Consider the following 26,446-nt stretch of genomic DNA (forward strand, 5'->3'; position numbering starts at 1 on the left):
AGTCTCTACTCCATATTTAATCACACCATTGTTATCATACAGATGCAAACTATAACTACAGCTACTATCAATACTTCTTTTATCCAGTTTGGTAACGATGAAGTGACTGTACTAAAGACATATTCAAGATTTAGTGAGCTCCTTTGAGGTTCACCTGGTGTAGAATTTGAGTTGCTTTCAAATTTCAACCAAATCCTTATTAATTTTGTCACTCTGATTTACATAAGGTCAATAATAGTGTTAACAATTTTGCAGCTAGTAGGAAATTAACACTCATTAATAGTTTCACAGAATAAACTTACAGTGAGTTGGATACAACTGTTGGATGCAGTAATTCTTGGCTTCTAGCTGGATGCTGCAATTCTTAACTGCTGCCTTCTCCAGCTTGTGCCAGCTGATTTCTGAATAGAACTGGGCTGTTATTTAAACCTCAGGTGTTATAAATAAAAAATCTGCCAATTTTTTTTGGAAAAAAAAAGGGTTGCAGAACCAGTTAAACCAGATGCTGCCAAGGTGAAGTTCTACCTGTCTGTTATTGTAATCACCGGTAGTTCTCGTTAATTGCTCCTTTTGTATCGCTATGGCCCTGCCTGGGGCTAAGTTGTCCTTCTCCCCGGAAGGTGAGAGGAGATATAGGGGGGGGGTGCATCAGAGAGAATGCCGAATAGCCTCGAGACCAGCATGCCCTGGGAAGCAACCCCACTAAACTTACGGAAAAGACCCCAAAAACAACGAGCACGAGCCAATACAGAATTAAGAGATTAGAGTGATGTCTGGACGTGAGGAACAAAGTACTGAATCTGCAGAGATGCTGAAAACCTTTGTTACCTCTTGCCCTGAGCATAGACCTCAGCTGGAACCAAGACTCGAGCCTGGAAAACTACAAAGTTGGGAAACGCAGGGCTACACGCACTGTTCTCTGGGGCACGGACCCCCGGCTCTGCCCCTAGTGGACAAAGCTGCTCTATTCCTCCTCCGAGTCACCCTGGGAGTGTTGACAGAGAAGCTGCGGACCCGTCGAGCTTCTCAGCCTTGAGCTGATCACTTTTAATAAAGGCATTAAAAGGAGAAAAAGTCTCCTGCCCTGTTTATTTCATCAGGCAGGATGGTCTTGGTGAGCTGGCTCTTTTCCCCTGTTTTAGAATTCTTCCACTTCATACCAGAGAGTCCTTGGCTTTTCCTTATTTGCAGGAGTGCAGGAGAAGGTGTTTTAGAATTTAATACAGTAAACCACCTTAAACTATCTGCTATTCTTCTCTTTTTGCAAAATTCCAATAGACCCTTCTTGGAAGAACAGAGAAACTGATAAATCACGCGGCGTTGTCCTAATTCATATTTTAAAGTTTGGAAGAAAGGTCTCATTTCTCTTACTCCTGTGGCACTAACAATACTTACAGTACCTTGACTTAGTTTCCCTTCTGAGGGGGTTTATAAAAACAGGACTCTGTTTACTGACCTGAGCGGTGTGTCGGCAGCGGCTGCTCCGAGCAGCGCCTCGCAGCGCAGATGAGACCGGCCCGCTGCCCGTGGCTCCCTGCGGCCACAGCGCCTCCTAGCGCAGGCGCGGGGACACGGCGCGGGGACGGTCCCGCGGCGGGGACACACCCGGCACGAGGGGCGCCGGGCTCCCTCCCGCCGCCGCGTTCGGTTTCCGTCTGAAACCGTCCTAGGGTGACGTTTTGATGCTTGTATCCCCATTCGTGTGTTCTGCTTATGCTGGGTATTATGTTCTGTGCCTTCAAGACTGGCCCTGATCCGAATTTTCCCCTAGACTCTTTTTTTCCTTACCCTTTTTGGAACCACTCGAACCTGCTCGGGACTGGGACCTGGGAAACACCGAGAGTTTGCCCCTTGTGGCTGCAGCAGCTGCCCCAGGACCGGAGGGATTGATAAGAGAGCGACCACCCCCAAGAGAGACTTTCTGAATCTGTCATCTCCTCCAGAGCGGTGAAAGAGTGGTGTCATCCGGTGTTGTTCATTTTGTGTGCTGGGGGTGCTGTGCCTGTTAAATAGACGGGTTCTTTCCACTTCTCTCCGAGGAATCTTTCCCGAACCGGTTGCGGGGAGGGGCCGTGTAGGTTTGCTTCCTGGAAGGGCCCCCTTTGGAGGCTTTCTCCCAAATTTGCCTTAAACCAGGACAGAAACAAAGCTCGTTACTCCGGAAGCCGCCATGGAGCCGTTCTCGCGTTCAAACAAGACTTCAGCTCCCCCGAGCGGCTCGGCTCAACTCTGCCCCTGCCCCGCCGCAGCAGAAGCGGCGCCACCCCCGGGGAGCGCGTCCCCGCCCACAGCTCTCACATTCCTGGCCCCTGTGGGCGGCATGGGCGGGCCCAGGGGCGGCGGGCAGGCCGGGTCGCGGTCCCGAGCTCCACCCTCGCCAGACCAGGAGAAAAGCGGCGGCACAGCGGCGGCTCTGGGTTGGGCTCGCTACCTGGCTCATCTGCCGGCTGTTACCGGGCTAACAGCCGGGGCTCCTCGGCCCCTCTCAGAGCGGCTGCTCCCCCTTCCCTCACGGGCGATGCGGTCTCCCCGCTCGCGGTACTGCCGCGTGACTTTGGGCCGTTCTTTCGCCCCTGCCTCAGAACCCAGGGAAAAAACTCCGCAAAATTTCTGCCTTTCTCACAGCAGAAGCTGAGCCCCTCTTCGGACTGGCCCGCTTCAGCCTGCCAAGGTGTAGGACCTCCCTTTCCACAGACGGAGCAGAGGCGGTGGAGCCGCTCCCCGCCTTCCGCCATGGCGTTGGCCGAGCACCCCGGCCGCTCCGAGGAACCTGTCCCGTTTGTGCCCCGGCGAGCCCCGCATTCAAAACCCGCGCATGTTAAACACGAAATAAACTAGCACAGTCATCTTTCTCTTCACCAATAAACAATCTCAGCCTGCGGCACATTCACGCACTCACGCCCCGCTTTCCCCCCAGTTGAGCTAGGGCGGGTTGGAAAATCGGCGAAGAAACAGCTTTGAGAAAGCACTCCAGAAGCAGGTGTCCTCCACACCTGGATTTTCCTGATATGCTGGCAATTACTGATCTTACACAGGTACACAGTAAACGCACAGATTTACAATACACACATCAGCTTTTGAGTTAGCATTTAATGTTTGGGGAAAAAAAAAAAGGATTCTGAAGCCTGGAAGAAGTCTGAAAAGAAAGTGACTCTACCATTTTGCTCCAGTCAACATTATTAGTACCAAGATAGAAGTGAAACTTCTGACAGAGCTGGTAAGTACCCTGGATTTTTATCACTGGTGTGGACTGTAAAAGGAAGAGATAAGAAGTTCCCAAGGATGCACAGATAACTGCAAGGAAAGGACCTTAGTTCAGCAAAACTGTTGAATTCATTGGTCATTTCATAGCTCTCAGAACTCCATGAACGTTGCCTGGGGAGGGTCAAGGCCAGAGCTGTGTTCCATTTAGTGAAGCTTTAGTAGCCATGTTACCCATAGTAATCAATCACAAGGCACTAGGGGAACCAACCCTTTTTATAACTGGTGTAATGAGATGGAAAAATTGTCAACATCACTACTTAGACTTTTTAAAGGCCTGTGACAGAAAAGAAAAAAATCTCTTTATCAACAAGAGCCTGTTGAAGGGTTTTTTTTAGATTGCTTAAAGCTTTTTTCTTTCATTGTCAGCAGTGTTGGATCCTTATTCTGCATCCATAATTTGAAACAGCTGAATATTTTCTCATCACAGTGTGCTAGGAGACTTAAGAAACACATACACAATAGACAATAGAGCCTTGAAAAAAATTATTTGAATGTACCTAGACAAATTCTGGGTTTTTTTCTTCTTCTTTCGTAGCTGAGAAAGATAAAATAGGGGAGGTGACACACTACACTAAAATTGCTTGTTATCTGTTTTGGAGATCCTGATAATTCCAAAACGCAGGAACTGAAGCAGAACTGAAGGAATGCACCAGGTGGTAAAGCACAAGGCAGCGATGTGTTGGTGAAGAGCTGTGTTGTTAAAATGTGGGCTCAGAACTGGAGGATTAGCTTGCCTGGCACATCTGCAGGGGAAAATGGCTCACAGCCAATAGTAAAATATGCTTATAGAAAAAGATGCAGGATGAAATTAATGGGGCAAAATTCAACTCAAGGCCAGAAGGAAAGGGAACTTGGTATTTATTTTAAACACAATTTCAGTCCCTCATGTTGAATCTGATAGATTTCACCCAGCTGTGTTTTCACACCCATGTGCTCACAAGCACCAAGGAGCCCATGCCAAAGCAGCTACTCCAGGCAGGCTGGGGGTCCCCATGGGAGAAAAGGAGTGGTGACCCTTGAGTAAGTGCCATGTGTCTGGGGTTCTTCCTTGGCAGTGGAGAACTTGTTCATTGTGCTGGTTTGGGCAGGCATGGAGTTAATTTTCTTCACAGTGTCTGATATGGGGCTTTGTTTTTGATTTGTGCCTGGCACGGTGTTGATAACTCAGGGATACTTCAGCTGTTGCTGAGCAGCCCTTGCACAGAGTCAAGGCTTTTTCTGCTCTCAGCCCACCAGGGAGCAGGCTGGGGGTGCACAAGGAGTTGGGAGGAGGGGACACAGGCAGGACAGCTGATCCCAGATGGCCATAGGGACATCCCACACCATATGACATTGAGCTCAGGAATTAATCTGTAGGGGAGGGAGGTCAGCCAGAGCAGCATTTGCTTGGGGACTGCCTGGGCATCTGTCACTGATGAGCAATTAGGCTTTTGGCAACACTTTTCTTGATTTAGGGCTTTTTTATCTTTGCTTGCCCTTTTTTAGCTTTTTACTTTTTTGTTTGTTTGTTTGAAGGTGGGCATGGTGGTGATTTGGGTTTGTTTTTCTTTGTTGTTGTTGTTGTTGTTTTATTTGGCAAATTATGTTTATCTCAACCCCACAAGTTATTGCATTTTTACCCTTCCAGTTCTCTCCCCTATCCCATTAGGAGGGGGATGAACAGGTGCCTGCGTGGGGCTGAGCTGCCTGCCAGGGTTAAATAGCAGATAAAAATACCAGAGCCACCCAGATATTTGTATCCATCAGCCTGTAGAAGGTGATGTTCCAACATAATCTTGCTTACCTCATCACCCATAAATCATAGGGAGGGTTGTTACCTGTATGTGTTTCCTCATTTCGGTAACTTTTTGGCCTTTTTCCATGCTGGGGTAAGAAGCAGTAGGCACGCACTATGCTGGAACCCTGCTGCCATCCTCCTGCTATTAGAGCTTGGGTCCTCTGCTGACAAATCATCCTACCATGGCCTTATCAGAGGTCAGTCCTCCTGGTCTTGATGTAAACAGCACATTTCTCAGCATTGACTACTTGAATTGCTCTTAGTCATGTCCTCAGTTATCAATTCATGCTGTTCCTTAAAACTGTGCTGCTGCTTGTGCTTTCACATAAATAATTCTCACTCATACTTCATTGAAACCATTCTTAATGTCTTTGTTTCAGCTCCCCGGAGCAGTGTGGCATGGACAGGTCTTTATAACACACCTATGTCCAAACGTTGAAGTGCAGCCTGGCAATTAGTTTTAGAGACCATTGACAATCTTTCTACAAGATTTCCCAAACCTATTGGTGTCATAGTGGTATTATTCAACATTTTCACTGGCATTCCAGAAACAAATGTGACAAAATCCTGCCTATTTAAATTGCATGTAAACAAAAGTCAGTCTCTTCTGTTTTAATTGCACCATACCTCTAAACATAGTATGCTATTGTCTATTGCTAGTGTAATCACCTACAAAGTCATGCTTCTAGGAACAGGAAAAGAACTTAAATATACATGTTATGTCCTGGTAAACAGCACCAATGAAATGGATTTAAGGAATCTTCTGAACATGGAGCTTCCCATAAACAAACATCTAATGTAATTCTGTGGCAAAGAGAACTACTGCAGGAAGTGGATGTAAACAGAATGTGTTGTGGTGGTTTTATCCCTTGACCTCTGAAACCACTGTTAAACCACTCTTACTGGGTCAACACCGGGGCTGAGGTTTTGGAATGTTGTACTGAAGAATTGATACAAGGGCCTCAAAAATCCATACTCAAGGAATATGTGGTAGGAGATCTGAGGAACAGCACTTCAACTTACCAAGTAAAAATTTGAGGGGTGAACAACCCAAAATCAGTTTTTTCTAAGTGAATAGAGAATGCTGGAAAGCTTTTATAGTTTGGTTAAGGAAGACATAATAGAGATTGGATACTGAAGCAAGGCAAATTCAGACTAGAAATTCAAATTGGATTCTTAATCCTTGTCAACAACTACATGAAGCACTATCAACTGTGCTGAATACCAAAGGTATTGATGCAGTGTTGTTTAATTACAATTTTATTTCAGTTATGGTTAACCTGGTTCAGAGCTAGTGGTCTCTCTTATGTCGAAGTGCTAAAACCAAAACTTGAAATCCTGAAATTATTAGCTGTCTTAAGCTAATGTTAGTTACTGTTAACCTATTCTGTTTCATGGCTATTTTATAATAATGTTTTGGAAAAACAGAGGAATGCAATCTGTAACATGATAATTTTAGAAAGTGGTCTTGTTGACTGGGTTTTAACTCAGGACAGCACATTGATACTTACCACAAGACTTGTGTTCAACAGCCAGATTTCAGCCTGGCATTTATCACAGCAGAAACTTGTATCACAAGTACTGGGGAAGCAGTTTCCAGGCAACTACATCCTAATACTTCTAGTGTTTGAAGTGGTTTAAAATTTATAAATGAAGAAATTCCTAGGATGCTTTTTTGAGAGAACACTGTCTTGCATGAATACTCTAGAACTACAATCTTGTTCCTTTTTGCTGCCTCCGCTTTTCAGGTAGCAACGAGAACTCAGTTTTGGGTGGTACTTATCAGCTTCTGCAACACAGTTGTGTCATTTGGTCTGTGCAGCATCAAAGTTGTATTTTGTCTCATCCTGTCAAAAGCAACAAAGTCCTGGGCTGAAGTTCTTAGAAGCTGGAACTCCTTAACAGAATTTCACCCATGATGTGTCTTGTGTCCTGATTTGTCATTTTTAAACTGTTCAGACTTCATATAGCATGTCCTAGGAATGGCTGCAAGTTCTTGTAGCCATTCTTGTTCTGGCTCAAGTACCAGATATCTGAGTGGGGCTGTACTGCAAACTGAGTTCATTTAAATAATAAGTATGTGACAAAATTTGCAGTATACTTTGTTGTCTTCTTTAATTGTAAAAGCTGTTTATTGAGGTGTGGTCCTCCTAAAGCTTGTAAGTCTTTAATTCTGGCTTTTTTTTTGCCTTCTACCAAATTGCAAGTCAAGTACACAGGACATTACATCAGAGTTATTTGTCAAACAGTTACATATTTGATAGAAAACATTTCAACCTATTTCAACACCATTTTCTTAATCCATTTATTTTGTATATTTTAATTAATTTTTATTCATTTCATTTAAGACTAATATATATGAGGTTGACTCTATCCTAAGCTCGTTATATCACTATATGTAAATTAAGATGTGAACAGATCTCCCTTATTTCCTAGCAGGATATGTTATATTGCCATTGAAGTTTACAAATTCCTGCCCAAAACCTGCACTAAATTGTTGTTTCCCTTTTTTATGTATTGCATGCAATTAATATATACAGTTGTCATTAGAACCATTTTTCAGGTCCTATATTTAAGAATAATTGATAAATTTTTAATTTCTCTGTTGGCAGTATTAGCATCTTACTATCATGGAATATTCTGAGTTGGAAGAGACCCACAAGGATCATAAGAGGGATCATCCTGCTTCCTGACCTGCCTCAGGCCTGTCTTCTTCCTTACTGAAACCTTAAGTCTTTAAAAACTCCTTGCTAGGAGAACTGAATCACTACATGAAAGACTGGCTGTGTTTCATCATCTCTGTTCCATCTGTTTGTTCTGGTTACCAGATATGTCAAACTGCTGTTAAAAAAACCCCAAAATAGTGAGGCACTACAGTGAAAGTTAAATGACACCTCTGTATCCCAAGTAATTTCAAACACAATTAATATGACTCCAGCTTCACCCCGATACAAAATGTGGCAGCACCTGTTAGGAGGATGTGGCAATGGTTTCATACTGTAAAACTGCATTGCATAACACCAGGAGTGAAAAATACATATTTAATAATGAGAAGGGAAAAGATAAGTCAGGTGCAGCGCGTCCCTTCTGCCTGGACTGACCTTTCCACTTTTGAGTCAGCTCATTTTCGGCAGCCTGGCTGCTGAAATGTTTTTCATTCTGTCTGTATCATTACTTCCTTTAGATAAAGTCCACTGGTCTTTCTCCTCACCAGTCCCTCTGCAAGGGAACTGAACACTCCTGAACACTCTTTTTTGGTCATCTGCATTCTTTTCAGATCTGGGGGCATTCCAGGGGTAAACAAAAGGTAGTTTTCTTCCCTGTGGATAAGCCATTTAGCCAAAGTTCCTCTCTGTGTTCAGCTGCTCTTTCAAAGCACATGTCAGCAGCATTGATGTTCAAAAAATAGCCATGGTCAGCACCAGACAGAACATCTTGTTGATATGGCATGGTTCAGCTCATCGTGTTAAAGGTGAGCTAGACACAAATATGTTGAACTTGTACTAGAATGGTGTCCTAAATCTCACCTCAGTCCATTCTGACCATGGGCATCTTGCACCAGAGATGTGCCTTCCTTCTTGTTAATAACCCCATGCAGCAAATGGGGGTGTTAGTGAGGATCCTTGGTGGGACAGTATCCATCTCTGCACAAGATTTCTGAACATACTGGGATTTTTTTCTGTAGTAGGCAATATTTGCCCTATGAAAAAACCTCTGGGGTCTCAGCTGAGTTCAGTTGAACACTAACATTTTTTTTCTGGAAAGGTTTGTTGGCCTTCAGAGGAACTCCTCAAGGGTTATTGGATGGAGTATTTCAAGCCCCAGGCAGATACCCAGCATCAGCTGTTACCAAGTGAACCATAAAGGAAAAGGTCAGTGTGAATATTAACAAAACCACCTATGGCTGAGAGACAGTGTTAGAAGTTCGGGTTATCTGATAACAGAAAGAATAGGAAGTCATTTTAGTAGAATGCAGGAACTGCTCCTTGTCTCCAGGAACTGTAAATGAATGGATATGGGAGCAAGAGGATGATACTTTGTTCTTTAACCATATTTTCTCATCCCCTTTTAAGAATGTTCTCAAAACCCAAATAAAATCTATCTGTTTCAATATGAGGCTTAATGTATGTGGGGGTGCTTCTTTTTGGCACCCACCAATAAGTATACAGAGGTGGTAACAGACAAGCAGCGTGATTTTATCAGAAAGGAAATTTCAAAGTACAAAACAATTCAGGATGTACGCTGTAATGAAAAAGGCATTTCTGTTTCTTATGGAGAGAATGCAGATAAACCACTTCTGCTTGGATATACTTGATTTTTTACCATAAGCAAAAGAAAGGTTTTGCTGCAGCAGTAGCAGGACTTGGTTAAGAAAGCACTTCTGACCAATACTATGTTAGTTAAAAAGAATTTTTAAATATCCTAGAGACTGCTATTAATAAAGCACTGGTTTCTTGTAACAATATACAAGGTTAAATATGGAACTTAAGAGTTTTTAACTCCAGTATTGAAACAGATACATGTGGGCCCTATTCTAGTACTTGCTTCGTCTGAAGCTTCAACAGTTTTGGATGGATAAGCCTGGATTAACTTCTGATACACAAAGCATCAGTTCTCAGCCACTCCAGTTCAAGCAGTTTCAGAAGCTGATGCTACATTTGTTCTCTGGAAGATGATTTTTCAGCCTGTTATTAAAATGTTCAAGGGTCTTAAGGGCTTTCCACAATAACAAACATTTATTATAATTTTCCATAATAACATCCATTTTAGGCTACTTTTTTTCTGAGCTTTTACCCATAGCTAGCTAGGAGTGTTTTAAACAGCTTTGCTTTTGACCAAATGGAATTGCTTGTTTATGGAAGAAAGCACTACATGCAAGCTAATCTGTTCTGCATCAGTTTCCAAACAAACAAAAAATAGAGCAATTAATTCTGCTTGCATGCCCTTTCCTTTTTTTTTTTTGCTCTTTATTATAGATTATAGGGAAATCTTGCTCTGCTTTTGCACTGTGAAGGAACTGCTTCTGTTATAGAAAATATTTCCTGCATGTGTAGTGTATCTGTTGGCTAGGTTGAGCAATTTGAAATCTTTCTTTTTCAAGGTTTTCATGTAGCATGTGTGTGGGATCACTGGATTTACAATGTGCTAACTGATGATCTCCTTATAAGCAGACTTGATGTTTTAGAATGATATTGTAAAGAATTTTAGAATGATACATGTTTTGACTTGATATTTTATCATCATGTTATATAGCTTTTTTGGGGTAAAGGAGTACAAATTTTAAGTGTGAAAATCTGATTGATATCTGCAAAGATTCATAGCTGTTCTGTTTTTAGAGATGGAAAAGTTTAGATGATTCACTGAAGTGTCAGTGTGTCAATAGCAAAGAAAGAAATAGCAAAGCTGTGAGTTTTGGACCCTGTTTTCAACCCATTAGGCCTGTTACTGACTGAGTAATAACAGCTTTTTCTGTAAAACTTGTTCATTTATAAAACTGCACAGTCAAAAAATAACTACACACTCTGCAAACTTTGACAGCTCAGAAAGCAGTGAGAATTAAGTCTTGCTTAATATACAAAATATAACCTTTGATTAGGCAGCATATTGTCTTTAAACATTTAAACTACTATAAAAATAGTGGTGGGTTTTGTGATCATTACCATCTTCATACCTAGCAGTCATGCTTACCAGAAGAACCTTGAGCTTTTGTGTCCTTTGCTACAGTAAAGATATTGAGGTGCTGGAGTGCCTCCAGAGAAGGGCAACAGAGCTGCTCAAAGGTCTGAAAGCTACATCCCATGAGGACTGGAGGAGGGTTGTGGGATTATTTATCCTGGAGAAAAGGGGGCTCTGGGGAAACCTTCTCACTTCCTACAACTGCCTGAGAAGAGGTTACAGCAAGGTGGGGGAGGTCTCTTTTCCAAGGTAACAGGTGACAGGAGGAAATAGTTTCAAGTTGTGACAAGGAAGATTTAGACTGGATATTAGGAAAAATTTCTTCACTGAAAGGACTGTAACATGTTGGAACAGGCTCCCCAGGGAAGTGGTTGAGTCATCATCCCTGGAGGTATTTAAAAGATGGGTAGATTCCGTGATTCTAAGAAGCAGAGACTGCAAGACCTCAATCATGTAACATGTTTTATTCTCCTTCCCATTACAACCTTCCCTCAGCAAAGAGATTTTAGGCAAAAAGTGAGAGATGGCAATTTGGTTTCCAGTCTTATGAGAGGAAGATAAAAAGACACACTGATGGAAAGGAACCCATCTGCCAGGATTATGGTTCTTTAAAACATCTGAAAATAGATGTTTCCAGCCTCAGCTGCCAGAAAGGGAGTCTCTGTTCACTCTTTTCAGGATAGCTTTCAGCACCAGAACTGCAGTCATTTTCATTACAGAACTAAAATTTCTGTGTTGCTGATGCTACTTATTGATGAGGAATGTGCTACAAGGCCACAGACAAACATTTGTTTGTTGGTATCTCCAGGAGACGTTTCTGACAAAGGGAATATGTTTCAACACATATGAATAAACACGTGCTTAAAAGAAAGAAATGGCTGGGTGTATTCCAACAACGAGTCTAGCCTGAGCAGGAACATGGCCAGCCATTCTGAGGAATCAGTAAGCTCTCAGGCTTTGCTTTTGTCCTGACGTGAAAATATTCTTGCTGGATATGTTCAAGTATCTGTGGGATTTCCTCTGAAATTCACACTCCAAAGTTTTCATCCTAAGAAGTGGATTAATCTGACTGTATTTACAAAGTTTTTTGTAGGTAGAGGCTGAAAAACCTGTTGGTACTCTTTGCCCCTTACAACTGATTTCCCAAAGAAAAAATGCAATTGCTGAAATACCTAAAATGAACACAATTCACTTCATCTTTAGAAAAAGTATTAACTTTCATGGTAAAATTCTTGATGATTTCCTAAAAAATGTTTTCTGTGTCATTAGGTATGCTCCTCATTAGGTAATTCTGTGTAACAGCATTGCTCAATGTAAACATGCTGCTTCTCTTCTCTCTCTGACTCCTCTTGGAAGACAGTTTCCTGTTCCTTGGAAAAGTTTTTTATAGTGAGGGAAGCAGCAAGTGACCCAGCAACATATTATGCTGACAAGTAGATTATTTATGTGCTGCAGTTTCAGTTTATGAAATATATTATGTAATTTCAGGTGGTTTATATGCTGCCATATTGTAACCTTTGTATTGAATGCATTTTACCCAGCTGCCTTTGCAAGAAGGAAAAAGCTGTCATTGGTTGGATTTCTGTTGTTGTGGTTTGGGGTTCCTTTTTTTTTCTTTCTTTCTTTTCAAAATCTCCCACTCTCGGAAGAGGAAAATGGGTTGACCTATTGGATTTGTTTACACTTCCTGCAAAGTAACAGCAGATCCTGGGCTTTTTAAGCATGAGAAAGTAAGAGGACTTTCCTTTTCTAGAAGCTGACAGAACAAAATAATTGGATTGTGTTGTGGTGCTTATTGGGAATCAGTTGCTCCGGAGTGTCAAGAACAAAGAAAGTGAGAATGCAAGTACGTAGATCAATAACATCCTAACACATCTTTTTGCTAATTTGGACAAATATCACAACAATAATAAGGAGACTACTTAGAGAATGTTAGAGGTGCTACTGGAAAAGGCCAAAGAGAGGTAAAGAGTCAGGGAAGCACTCAAGGCACTGCAGTGCACAGGTGAATGATTCCATTTGAGTCCTGGATGCTGTGATCTTTCAATAGCAACAGAACTGACCAAGACTTCTAAGATGAAATACAAAAATTGGCTTTATAGAGAATTCATGAGAGAGCAGCAAGATAAGTGAATCTGTTAAAATCCAATTGCACGTTAAATTCTGTCAGGTACTGCAGTGGAAGTTTTCATTTAAATCTGAACAATACACAGGACAGCTCTGGGTACTGAAAAAAAGGAAGCTTTGTAACCTGTGGTGAAATATGAATGTGGAAATAACATGAAAATCCACTTCAGGAGGAATGAATCCATCTGCAAACTTCTAACAGGGCTTTAATAGGTAGACAGTGTCACTCTTGGTCTCCAGCTGCAGAATTTCCACACTGGAAAATTTGTCTTTAGAAAATTAAATTATGTTGTCCAGTTATCTGAACTCAGATAAAAATGTGTTATTTTCACTGTGGACATTGATGTCATCTGTAGTCAGGTATGCTTTGTACATCAGTGCTGCCTCACCCACTTCAAAAATTACGTATAATGTCAAAGGATGTTAAGATGCTTTCCCTTGAAAATGTGAGTATCCAATCTTGTACGATAATTTATCTGAGGGTGGTGTGCAGATGTGGGGGGGGAGGGGGGGGTGGGTGGGTGGTGTGTGTTGGGTGCATCCCTTAAAAATAATCCCTTAAGTATCTTCACAAGTTTAAAATCTCACATCAGTTCCTAAATATTGTGTCAGTTTAACTCCAGTCTTTTAACATCTGCTTGGGTCAAAACACAGATTGGTCAAGAGATGACACTTGTACTTGCATGGTCCAGTCAACAACATGAATCATGTTGTAGGGCTGGTTGCATAAATTGACAAGATAATCCAGCCAGCTCTACCTAGCAGCTGCTGTGTTGCTGACACTCTCATGTGCTTTCCTTATTAAAAAAAAGCTGAACACAACTTGGCTAAAAATATGCTAGAACTGAAACTTCAGCAGACACAATGCAATGAGAAGATAAAAAGTTCACTCAAAAATGTCAGGTCTCATCCCACAGATCTAAAGTTTCAGAAGAATAGCAATGCAGCTTTACAAATTAAAAAGACTATTGAAGAGATGTTTGGATGGTTTCAAGGTGCTTTGAACAACATTCAGCATCCTTGCACTGCCTTACGTGAGAGAGGGTGATGCTATGTGTCAGGAAATTCAAATTTAATATGAAGAAAAGCAGAGGTACATAATTAAAAAAAAAAAATTTCAGCGCCCATTGAAAGGCTTGAATCCTAGCTTGGGTGAAGGATACTCATACACTTGTTTTGTTTGTTTTTTTTCTTGAATACAGTCACATACTTCAAGGGTAGAAATAGGTGTTTATCTGCAGTAGAAAGGAGTATGTAAATCAGGAGCTCTTTTGTTCTGCCCTACTTCCCTTGCCAGCTGCCCTTAATACTTATGCTAACACTCCTATTTGTCTACCCCACATACCTGCTGGGAGTGCCCTCCCTTGGCAGGGAGAATCTCCCGGCCTCAGAGATGGGTTGCCCAACACCTGACCATAAATCAGCATCAATCTGGGATTACTGTGTGTGTTTCTGTTCTCCTTGTCTCATGCCTCATGCATTGCAAAGGTACAAGGCAATGACTGCTCACATTTGGCTGTGGCTGTGTGCAAAGGCCCAGGCTGAAGGCTGGATCCACAAAGGCCTTTCAGGGCTGGAAGGAATGTCACATCTCTAAGTCCAAAGTGAAGATTTTGAATGCCTCCTTGCAACTGCTACCTAAAGCTGGTTTCCGTGCAGACCTACATTTCCAGAACTAAGGTTCCCTATTAAATCCAGGCTTTGCACAAAAGTTCCCCTTCAGATTCCCCAAGGGAAAAACCCATGGAAGGAAACGGCAGCAAAGGTGTTGGCAGGATGCAGATAGATATAAAAAGAAGTGGACACAGGGTAAATCTGGCACTACCAAGGAAACAATGTTATCAGTGTAAATGAAAGCGAAACAATCAGAGTTATCAACCTCAAGTTATGTTTCGGCAAAAACAAAAGGAACAAACTCACATCTTGGCAGGAGTGACTTCACAATGTATTGTTTACCATGAACTCATTAGGTCTGCATCTGCCATATTAGTTAACTCTGCATGTTGTCACAGGCACTGGTAATGAGCCAAAGACTATTGCCATTGCTTTTGCCTGGCAGCTCCAGATAAGTAGAATTCACTCATTTACTTTATTTAGATACAAGTCTGGGCTCTAGTTCCCGCTCCCCTGCTTTACTCTCCACCCACATCCAGCGTGTGTACATAAAGACATGCCAGAAAAGCCAAGTTCCTTGTGGGCCACAGCACATGAACTCTTTTCCTTTTTGTGGAGATGATTACTTTGAATGCTGCTGAGCTGGGTTGGCAGGCTGGGCTGGTAGAAACCTCTTTCTCTGCATGTCCCTGCTCTGGTTTAGAAAACTCCTGAAGAAGCAAGTGCATATGTTTTAGGGCCAGAGTTGCTCCTTGCACAAAAGTTGAGTGAGCATCTCAAATACCAACCCATGTCACTGTGCCTGCACGGTGCCCAGTAGCTGGACTGCTGCTGCTTGCAAGCACCTGAGCTGCTGCAGAGACCCCAGGTGCCCTCCTTCCAAGCAGTCCACTTTTCCTCCAGACCGTCCCACCTATTATTTGCTCTGCTTGCAAAACAGGACACAGTGCATGAGAAAAGTCAGAGCAAAAAAATCACTTTTCCCCCTGACATTCCCTATCTGGAAAGCTTGAATAAACTTTTCTTGGAAGGATGTATTATCTTGGGAGGAGTAGTTACTGGGAAGTGACAAGTGCTAGTGTTTGCATACTACCATCATGAAAGCCCAGTGGATTGTGGCTGTAGAACAAGATCCACTAGCCTTTGTTTAGAATGAATGAATGTAGAACCTCACTCGGTTTGCAGCATCCCATGCAATATTGACCATCCCATGATGAGCTGGACACCCCTGCAAATTCTTTATTACAATTCTTTCAATCTAAAAAAATGAATCAAAAACATCTATTAATATTTATAAATAACATGTAATCTGAACAGATATTAATATGCCCTCATTTTCTTTAAAATACTTCAGTCTCAAGTCAGGTTGTTCATCCTTAAATAATGAATAGTTGTTATAAATTATTCCATGTTATGGACTCACCTCACCAGCCCCTCTGAAATGATTGTATTCTTCCTTCCTAGGAGATGCAAGGAAACAATCTTACAGACCAAGGTACAACCTTTAACTGAGCAATATGTGGAATCATCCCTCCAGTGGAAGGATCATTACAGCAGGAACACACATAGCCTGGGAAGTTCCTGCAGAGCCCTGATGGTAACTTTTGAAAACAAGTGGTGGAAGAGTCATTAAGGACCTGTGCTGTGGACCTTGAACTAAGAAAGTAGGACAGGTTTGATATATGAGAGCTGGGAGTAGTCTTGGTTATGGTGACCACGAGATGGTGGAGTGTAGGGTCTTGTGTGGAAGAAGCAGGACAGTATTCTATTACACCTTGAAAATATGATTCTGTGACTTCAGGTTTTTGCAGAAAAAAAGCAGAAATGTGTTTCTGCATTTTTGTTTGCTATTTAACAGCCCTGCTGTGCACTGAGTACTCCTTAAAAGAGAGCCTGAGGGGGAAGCTAATCCTCTGAGAATAAATTCTGTCCCTACAACAAGTACAACCATAAAATAGCTCCACAGTGGTCAACCCTGTGGCATCTGCTTACCAAAGGACAACAGAAGCCAATCCACCTCAGAAACAGCTGTGAAACCACTGTGTGTCCTTTTATCTCTCGCTGTGGGACAAATTAAAGTGTGTACTCAGCCGGGTGAATACTTTAACAGAGACCTTAAATATAGAAAGATAACCTGAGTGAAAGCCAGGGTGATCAAACTAACTCATTTATCCCGAATTTTTGAGAAAACTGATGTTTTTCTTTAGCATCTGAATTCCTGTTGTATGTTGATTTCTAGGAAGAAACATCAAAGGCCTACTCTTTGTTTTCACAAAATGCATGGGTCTATATAAGATGTGCCTGGGAACGAACCTTTTACCACCACTGGTCATGGAATGGGAAGTTTCCCATTGTTCAGGAAAGAAATGGCATCTTTAATTCCATACTTTAACAGAAAATGGTGTTCATATCTCAATTATTTCTGTAGATGAATGAGCCATTGGAGGTTTCAGCATTCTTTGCTGCATTACAGATTGCTTGTTTTGCTGGAGTAACCATAATAGAGAAACACAACACTGCCTGTGCTGTGTGGCCATATATGTATATCCCACTGAGAAGTGATACATGACTAGCATCAGCTGTGTCAGTGGAGCTTATACAGCAAGATTTATGTTTCTTACTGGAGAACTTGCTATAAATATAGCTATAACCACCTACTCATGTTTTATCTGAAGAATTTATTCACTAATTTTTACATTCAAGGGTACAGGTAACAGCTAAGGGGTTAGAGCTCCTTTGAGTAGATTACCCCCATACAGATACAATTGAAGAAATCCAGAATCAGCTGTAGCTCTGGACCACAAATCAGAGCAGCCTTTAGCAGCTGAAGTGCTGACTGTAGATATTCCAAATTGCAATGCATTGCAATGCTTGTTTGATTTGTACCCAAGACAAAATGAACCTGTTCAGCAGCCAGGTAATTATTAAGTGCATGCCATAGAGAATGCTAGTGGATTGCTTGCATAAACTAGAGTGTATCACTGTATCTTCAAGCCTCAAAGAAGGAGCTCATTCTTCTTTCAGAAAATTCTGTTTTGATAATGTCAGTTAATGTTTTACTGTTTCTGCATGCTGAGGTCATTCAAGCCTTGGTAACATGTAGCTTCCCCTAGCTGTTCTTCTGCTCAGCCTTGCACTCTGGCTCTCCTGCTCCTGCTAAACTTCTCATCCATTTATTCCATGTACATGGCTCAGTAAGGTGTGTGCATGAAACGTACATCATGGTGTACTGATGTGCATTCTCCCAGCTTTCCCTATGGCTTGTGGCACAAATGGCACATGGGACAGATGTCTGCTGTGGACTGACCAAGAGATGAGCAAAGTGGTCATAGAAACACAGACTCACAGGATGGTTTGGATTAGAAGAACTTAAAGTTCTTCTAGTTCCCATGCCGTGCTTTGGGCTGGGACACTTTCCACTAGACCAGGTTGCTCAAAGCCCCATTGAGCCTGGCCTTGAACACTTCCAGGGACGCATCCACATCTTCTCCAGGCAGCTTCTCAGAAGCATCTGTCCACTGGAGCCACAGGTCAGAGAACATTAGAAACCGGTGGCAGCTGCAGCAGCCTAGGAGATCTGTTTCCTTGGCTCGAGAGGAGGGAACGAGGCAGAAAGCTGCTCTCCACACAGCGTATAATTTCCCTTACTTGCTTGCTAAGTTTTCCCTCACGCCGTTGACAGCAGAGGGACAAGGTGGAGCTGGCAGCAGTGCAGGGCGCTCGGTTCAGCTGGTGGCCCTGTCTCGGTGCTTGCTGGCGGCCGGAGGGCGAAGCGAGCCCCGGGCACAGGTGAGAGCCCTGGTTTGGCAGCCGTGAGGGGAGCGGCGGCGGGAGGAGCGCCGGGGCTCCCGGAGCGCTCCCGGGGCAGCCGGGGCCGCTGGCGGCGGCTCAGGGCCGGGTGAGCCCCGGGCCGGCTCCCGGGCAGCGCGACCCGCTCCGCTCCCGCCCCGACACCTGCGCGGCGCCGCCCCGCAGCACCCGGGGCCAGGCGGGGCCGCCCCGCCGCCCTTAAAGCCCGGCCGCCCCCGGCAGCTTCCTTCCCTCTTTCCCTGCCTTCCTGCCGCCTTTCAGCCCCGAGCGCTGCGGCGGGACCGCGCCGGCGACATGGGTAGGTGTGGCGGGCGGGGCGGGATGGGGCAGCCCGGAGCGGGTGGCGGTGCCCGGCCCGCGGGAGGGATGCCGGCCCGGGATGAGCATCCCTCCCGCCGCTTCCCTCCGAGCCGGCTCATGGTGCCGTGACCGAGCTGACAGCGTGGCCAAGGGTCTCGCCCGCCCAGGGCTGCCTCTGCTGCTCGGTGTCGGTCTGAGGAAGTCCCCGGCTACTCCTGGCTCTCTACTCTCCCTCCGGGGCAGCTCTCCCCCAGCAAACGCTGTATCCTGGTTTATACGAGCCTGCCTTGAAACCCGAGTGAGAGGCGAGAGCTGGTGCCTCGGTCTCTGCAAGCTCTGAGAGCTGAGCCGGTAAGGTTTATCCTACACTACACTTGTAAGGCATGTGGAGCTTGAGATTTGAGCACAAGTTAAAGGTGTTGTTCCTTGCAGATGTTATAGAATGCTTTTTCATTGAGAGTGTTTGCCTAGGGTTGACTTAGTGGTTCTTAAATACCTAGATAAATAGCTGGAAGATTCAGATAAGGGCAGAACCCATCTATCTAATTAATCCTGAAGATTTTTTCCTGTCTAAACTGGAACACTGAATAATAGAGGTGCAAACCCAACTTTTTTGTGATGTATGTCTCCATTGCCTTTTGTTGGTCTTTTGGTCCCGCAGTGCCTGAGTCCATTCCATGGGTGTCTCTCACAGCAAGCAGCTGCTGGGCTGGAGAAACCTTGTCTCACACAGGGAAGGAACCTGAAATGCCCACTCTGCACCCCACAAGAAAATGAACCCAAGAAAGTGCCATTGCATCTTCAGCAAACAAATCTTGGGGGACAAGCAGCCGTAGTAATGGGCAGGCAGGACATGTCCATGGTGCTGCCAGGGGTCTTGCTGGCTTGGGCAGACAACCAGAAAAATGGAAAGAGTTCTCTGAAGAGAAAGAAATGGGATGCAGCTGTGTCTGCCCATTTAATATCCAGCTTGTTGCTTTATAGATTTGCTTGGATAGTTTCTGTGTGAGTGTTTTTCTGGAGTAGCAAGGAGTGAAGCAGGGACTCCTGGAGGGGGATGTCCTGTTGGGAGCAGCATCCTTGTGCAGGTGCTGTAGGGCTGCTCCAGGGAGCAGAGGCACTAGGCTTGTCTGTGCCCCAGGTCAGGTGTAGGACTGTGGGCTTGCTCTGGAGGCAGGAACATCCTAGGTGACAGTGTGGGTGTGTACAGATTTATTGTGGCCACAGACAGGAAGCATTTCATCCAGGCAGAGTTGCTGTGATGGCTGCATGGAGCAAGGCAGTGTGCTCCCATCTCGTGCCACACACTGTGAGCTGCAAGGGCTGCAGCATCCACTGCATCTCTGTGGCTGCAGGGAAGGAACCACCCTGGTGGGAGGGGGCTGGAGCTGTAAGGCTGCCCCACCTGACCTGCAAGGTTGGGATGCAGAGAATGGCACACTGATAATCGTTTAGATGTGGTGCTGAAGCCAAGAACTGAGTGGTTGTTGACTTTACATGTCTTAAAAAAAACCCTAAATGTCTTAAAGGAATACAAATTGAACAACTGATTCAAGCTTTGTTGTGAGAAATGTGGAGCTCTTTGGTATTTTGGTATCATGAAAATGAGCAGTTCTGTGGGTCGTTCTTTGTGGGGAAAAAATAAGAGGGGCTGAAGGTTGCCCCAAAGAGGGACTGCTCCAACATGCCACTAGCAAGCTTCAGATTTGTCATGCAAGATTGTGGGTGCTCTGTGCTTTGTAGGTCAGACCCTGAAGCTGCGTGACAGTGGAGTCCTCAGTTTAGGTGCCTGTGCTGAAAGGTTTGCTTTAATGGTGTCTGGAGTATCCCCAACCCTCTCTGCAAAACAAGAATAGAGAATAGAGGGGTGAAGTCAAAATGTTTAGAAATAGTTGTGTCTCTTAAACATTGAAGTCAGATGATGTTGTCTGAAAAATTTGCCTCTGTGATTTTCTCTGGGTAAGGTTTCTTGCAGAGGTGATACTTTTGCTATTAGGAAAGCAGAAGAAACCCCAAACCAAAGCAACAACCAGATCCTAAATATTTTTTTCCAAGACTTAGCCAAGAGACAGAAGGGAGCTGCCCAAACTGTTTTTCTCTGTGCATGTTATTAAAAACTGGCAGTGGGATGCACATTGTGTTGGAAAGGCCAACAAGTGGAAATAACCAAGGAGCTGCTATGAAGATGGGCTATTGCTGACACCTTGGTATCTTCAGTGTATCTTCTCTGGTGGCTTGTGGAAGGGACATTGCCAATAACTTCAATAACTCGTGTAGCCACATGTGCCCTGAACTGGGTCTGTTAGCACTTTCAGAATGTTGCTTGCTCCCTAAGAAAATATATTCTTGAATCACCTGCATAGTACTACTGTCTCTGTTGTGAAGGTACTTGTCCACAGCAGTGAAGGAAAGAATTGGAATAATCTCTTTCAGTGATTTCTGAAGATTTACTTAATTTAATATTGTGTCAAAACCTACAGTGTTGCTGTCAGCTGTTTTCATCTGTTGTGGACTATGGACTAAATAATGATTTTCACAGACATACTTTTCTGAGGCATTATAAGATGTATTATGGCCTTATAGATATATTATGACCTGACTTGTTTAACAAGCAAGGATTTCAAAGTTCACATCTTGTACTTGGTCTTATCTTAACGATAATGAGCTTGCTCATGTGGTTTTGTATAAAATGTTGGCATCCACTATGTGGGCATGGGGCCTTTATCTGACACAGTGAAAGCTCAGCCTTCAAGCCTGTCTCCTGAGCTGGGGAAGCCCTGCAGGGCTCTGCTTGGAGTGCTGCCAGGGGTAGGAGGCCTGCCAAGAGCAGCTGGAAGTGACTTCTGGGCTGCAAGCAGCTGTCTGCTCTTGCTGCCCTCAGTGGGACCCCTCTGCTCTTTCTGGTCTTCCCAGGTTAAGGGTTCAGGTTATGGGAGTGCTTGCTAAAGTGGATCACTCACTTGGGGCTTTATATTCTGTTCTCTGTAAGTCCCTTTTCAGGTCTTGACCTCCATCCCTGGCAGGGCATCTTGAACCTATTCTTTAATCTTGACTTGCCTTGAAGGTAACATCCCCAAGTGTGAGTTGTTACTGCACTCATCATCTGTGGGTGGCTGGTTTACCACCCTCTTGAATGATGTGTGGTGAGCAGCCATGGGATGCTTTGCCTCCTCAGTCCTTTTGAGGCTCTCCTGGCAGTGTGGGAGTTTATGCACACTCTGAAGAACCAAAGGCTGTCGAGTGAAGTTTTGCCTAATAACTGAGAAAAGTCTCCCTTTAATAAACTGAAAATTTACTCACCCTGACCTGTACTGTGTTTACATTTCATTCGTTATTTAGAGTTGAACCTTTTTTGAATCTTCCATTGGTTTCAAGGCAGTATTATTAGTTGCAATTGACTTGTATTTTGGTTTTTTCCCTCCACAGGTGGAAAAACTACCGGCAAGTCGGTAAGTATTATTTTCCCACATAAAAAGTTGCTCTACTGATTCTCTTTGGGTTACATGGTTTTGGTAATGTTCGCAGTACCCAAAATAAAAATAAGCCTATAAACATACATTAAATGTATGCAATAAAGACTTACTGGCAAATGTGCAAAAGCAGCCTAGTAACTTATTAAATTCTAGCTAAGCATTAATTTGCTCACCACCCTGATAAAATGTTTGTAGAGCCATTGCTGACTGAGCGGATGTTGGTAAGGTGGAGATCGGTCCCTGGAGCCCATCCTTCTTGCAGCTGAGTTGAATCTTTGAACTGCAGCTGCTCTTGAATCTTTGAACTGTTAAGCACATGTGTCTCAGCAGCCCTAGCTCTGCCTTTGTATTTATTATGTTACAAGATTTTACTCCCCAGACTTTCCCTCAGCAGACAAAGTCAGAGCTCTGCAGCAGGGCGGTGGCATCCCCAGGGCAGGGTGAGGTTACAGAGGGCATTATAAAACATATAAAACCTTCAGGTTACCTTTTGGTGGTGGATCTGGTGCTTCCTGACCAATGAGGGTAACAACAGAAAAGGTTTTGGTAGATGTGTGTATGGGCACATGAATATTGTAACAGAGGACAGTACAGTGCAAAACAAGGACACGCACGCATTATATATTAGCAAGGATTAATTGTATAGTCTCTTGTCTGTAGCAACTTGGAAAAACAGAAGGCCTATCACCTGGGAACGACCCAGTAGTTTTCTCTTGCATGGCCCTGTCCATGCTCAGCTCCAGCTGTTACATGCAGACCCCCTCCAGTTTGGGGGCAGCCACTAAAACCAACCGCTGGCTGCTGTGCCAGCATGGGAGTGCAGCACAGCTCCACCAGGCACAGAAGCAGTGGTGGCTTGAAACAAAAATCTAGCCTTGCTGCATTGTGACCTCCCCAGACCAGCATGTAACAAGGTCCTAAAGAATAAGGTCATGTGTAGGGTGATGGCAAAACACTGGAGAGGTTTGTGAGAACCCCAAGTGGTCAAAAGATTTTAGTGAGGTTTTGTGAAATTCAGGTGGAGATGGGTCCCACCAGTTCCTGGGCCAGGACTGCTTTGTCTTTCCCTCTGTAGGCAAGAAAAGACATGGGGAGGTCTTTGTTCTGCTTCAGGAACAGACATTGCCTCCTCTCCACCTGGGCTATTCCCAATTACAAGTCACACAGCCTGGGTTTCAGTAACCAACTTAACATGTGCTGAACCAAAAGTTCAGTGTGTGACTCTCCATCCCGTGGCCATTTGCATGGCTTAGGGGAATGCTGTGTGGCTGGGGCACAAGGCATTCTTCTGGGTGAGCTCCAGCCCTCCAGCACTTGTATCCAAGCTGGGAGTAGTTGTCCAAACCTCCTGCTGCCTTCAGCTGAAGGAAATGTGCAAGCTCAAATGAATTTTACCTAATTTTGGGATACATGTGAATAGTCTTCTTTTGGAGACACCTCTTTCAGCCCATGGAGGATGTGATAAATCAAGAGTCACAAGTTTCTATTTAGGGCTCAAAATTTTTTGTTCTCTGAAGCTAGAGGAGTCCCACCTGGCACTGGCTTCAGCTGAGATGGGGTTCTTGCTGTGAAGCCTGCTTATCAAACCATGGGTAGGATATGCAGTATGTACTTGGTTCTGCAAACAGCGAAGGTCAGTGCTGCTCAGGCTGCTCAGGCATCCTCACGACTGAGTTTAGTCAACAGTGCTCCTGCCACTCTCTTATTTCTTTTGTAGGATTCCCAAAAAAAGCCTGTTGTAGCACCCAGGTCTCCAAGTGTTGCGTTGTTTGTTGAGACTTTGCTGGAGACAGTGGCTTGCAATTTACTTGTGTCAGGCATGATTTCCGTGTATGTTTTTTCCTTTTGATATGCAAAGTTAACTTCTTCCTGTTTCACACAAAATAAAGATTAATTGAATTCCTAAACTTTTGCAATTCAAACAATGCCATTTTTAATTAAACTTGAGCACTGAGAACTCTTTTGCCTCTGGAAACGTCTTTAAAATTTGATTCTTTGCTGCTTGCAGAGTTAAACCCATAAAAAACGTTAAAAGGTAGGATTATGTTTCAATTACATCCCCAGTAATATTTTTTAAAATTATATATTCATCCACTCCATGAAGCTAAATAGGTGATCAGAAATGAAGCTACAGTTCTAGTGACCATGTCAGATTTGTACCTGATGTATGCTCTTAAACCATTGTCTCAATGGCAAGAACTGCATGAGGATGATCATGGACATGCCTGTTGCAGCAGGTGAAGGCTCATTGATCCTGGCAGCCAAAGCCATGCCAATTCAGGTTAGGAATAAAGTCTGTTTTGTTATCAGGTCTGAAGAAATGAAGGATTCTTCATCAGGCAGAATATTTTTAAGGATAAGTAGTTTTCCTCAGGGATTTGCCTGAATGAAAAGTTTAAATGTGTATTTGTTTTAATTACAGGTGCTTAAAAATAGCCCTGAGCTTCTAACAGGTGTACTGCAGGGGTTTGGTGCATTTTTGTTTGGTCTTGGGTTTTAATTTTTTGTTTTTCTAGAAACATTTTGGCTTTTTGTATATTTTGAGATATCAGTCAAGATTGCTGTAAGGGTTAGGTGCTGGAGACCTCAAATATGCATAGTGCAACACTTGTAGGTAATTTCTAGCATTGCTGAAGGTCTCTTGCAAAATGAGAGGTGTGCAGACCTCTGGGGACCAAGAGAGGAAAGTGACAACTGACTCTTGGTTCAGGTAAAATCCTGTCATCCCTCAGAAGCCTTTGCAACCTCCAGACCCTGAGTACCTACCCACTCCCACTGAGTCCATGTTGAGCTTGCTTGAGCTGTGGGTTGCAGTGAAGAGCGTTAGTCTGGGTTGCACAGCTCTGAGCTCACATTCTCTCTTGCCTCCAGGTGCTCTGCTTTGGCTTCCCTTTGAGCATTTTCTTCATTGTCATCAATGAGTTCTGCGAACGGTTCTCCTACTATGGCATGAAAGGTATGTCCCTTGTCTCCTTTTGCTGAGTGTTGCCCAGGCCTGACTTGGCTTTTTAACCTGTTGTTTTGTTGTTCTTCCTACAGCTGTGCTCACTTTGTATTTCACACGTTTCCTACACTGGGATGACAACTTTGCCACGGCCATCTACCACACATTTGTTGCTCTGTGTTATTTGACGCCGATCCTTGGGGCCATCATTGCAGACTCTTGGCTGGGAAAGTTTAAGTGAGTGCTTCCTCAGAAAGCAGCCAAAGATCTTGAAAGCTCACCTGAGACTGGTATTACTTAAATCATCACCTAAAACTGCAGCTGTGAACATCAGCTTCAGAGCTGGTGTTGCCTGCTCCAGGATAGTTTGTTTTATTTCACCAGAGAATGAGGTTTTCACTGATTCAGCTCAGACTTGAAACTGCACTGTGAGTTAACTAATGTTCCAGATCTGCTAGTTGGTTAAGGGTGGTAACATTTTGCTTTCTGAGCATACTGCATGTTTTTTCTCTCACCTGGGCAAAACATAAGCAAAACTAAGGAGAGTATTCACCAAGCTGTGAAAATAGATACTGGTCAGGATAGTACCACTGCAGTGCTTTGAAATGTGACCAGTTTATTTCCAACACCTTTATCTCTCTCTCCTTTCCTGATGTTTTGATTCTACAAGTGTTTACTTTGCCTGAGAAAAAGCACAGTAAAGATTTTATGGAGGGTTATGAGCCATGAATGTAAGACCTTGCCAAAGGTCTCCCAGAGATTAGAGGTGTGCTGTGCAGTCAGCTGCACTGTCTTCTTCCGCTGTAGGGACAGCCCCTGGGAGCCCAGGGCTGCAACCACAGCCCTGTGAGCTCTGTGCAGCTGCTCTGAGCAGTGTAAACTTACTGCAACTAGCTGGATGTCTTACAGATTGCAGCCTAAACATATTATGCACTTGCTTGTCTACATGCTATGGTTTATTTTTTAAATTTATTTTGGCTTTTTCATGTTTTATCAAGATGAAACTTTCCAGAGCTCATTTCTCTTCTCCTTTAGTACTTGGATATGCCCGTGCTGCAACTGAAAGGCCCAGACCTTTAACAGGAGCTTGCTAGGATGGCTTAAACAAGAGAAAACATGCTTTAGGATATGCCATTAGGTATTAACACCCAAAAATGCAGCAAGGTGTCATGAGGAAAGCTTAAACGAGAATTATTAAAAAATCTATGATGTCAAGTGGAAGAGGAGTAACCTAGGCACTGTTAAGGACCCTTAAAGGAGAGGCTCCAATCTTCCATATTCCATGTACTTGGTGCAATGCCTGTCAAGAAGTGTCACGGGACCTGCTCACAGATCGTGGGGTGTGAATTTCTCAGGGAAATTAGTACAGAAACTGTCAATTATGTAAGTCTTTGCAATGGGTTTATAAGCCTCACAAATAAAACCCTGAAGCTTCACTCCTGATTAGCTCAGTTTCAACTT

The 26,446-nt window shown here is 43.7% G+C and overlaps 1 protein-coding gene across 1 annotated transcript in view; it reads left to right on the forward strand.

Annotated features, from left to right (window-relative positions):
* The first annotated feature begins 2,733 nt into the window (after nucleotides 1–2,733).
* The window catches only part of LOC131096858 (solute carrier family 15 member 1-like), a 41,766-nt gene continuing 18,053 nt past the window's right edge, over nucleotides 2,734–26,446 (forward strand). The window contains exons 1-7 of the mRNA XM_058045499.1: nucleotides 2,734–2,777; nucleotides 8,807–8,913; nucleotides 18,119–18,356; nucleotides 18,530–18,759; nucleotides 21,995–22,017; nucleotides 24,913–24,997; nucleotides 25,081–25,222. Of these exons, the coding sequence (XP_057901482.1) occupies nucleotides 2,734–2,777; nucleotides 8,807–8,913; nucleotides 18,119–18,356; nucleotides 18,530–18,759; nucleotides 21,995–22,017; nucleotides 24,913–24,997; nucleotides 25,081–25,222 (869 nt within the window). The remainder of the gene's footprint in view (nucleotides 2,778–8,806; nucleotides 8,914–18,118; nucleotides 18,357–18,529; nucleotides 18,760–21,994; nucleotides 22,018–24,912; nucleotides 24,998–25,080; nucleotides 25,223–26,446) is intronic.

This window comes from Melospiza georgiana, chromosome 2 (genome assembly GCF_028018845.1).
Source record: "Melospiza georgiana isolate bMelGeo1 chromosome 2, bMelGeo1.pri, whole genome shotgun sequence".
NCBI classification, from domain to species: domain Eukaryota; kingdom Metazoa; phylum Chordata; class Aves; order Passeriformes; family Passerellidae; genus Melospiza; species Melospiza georgiana.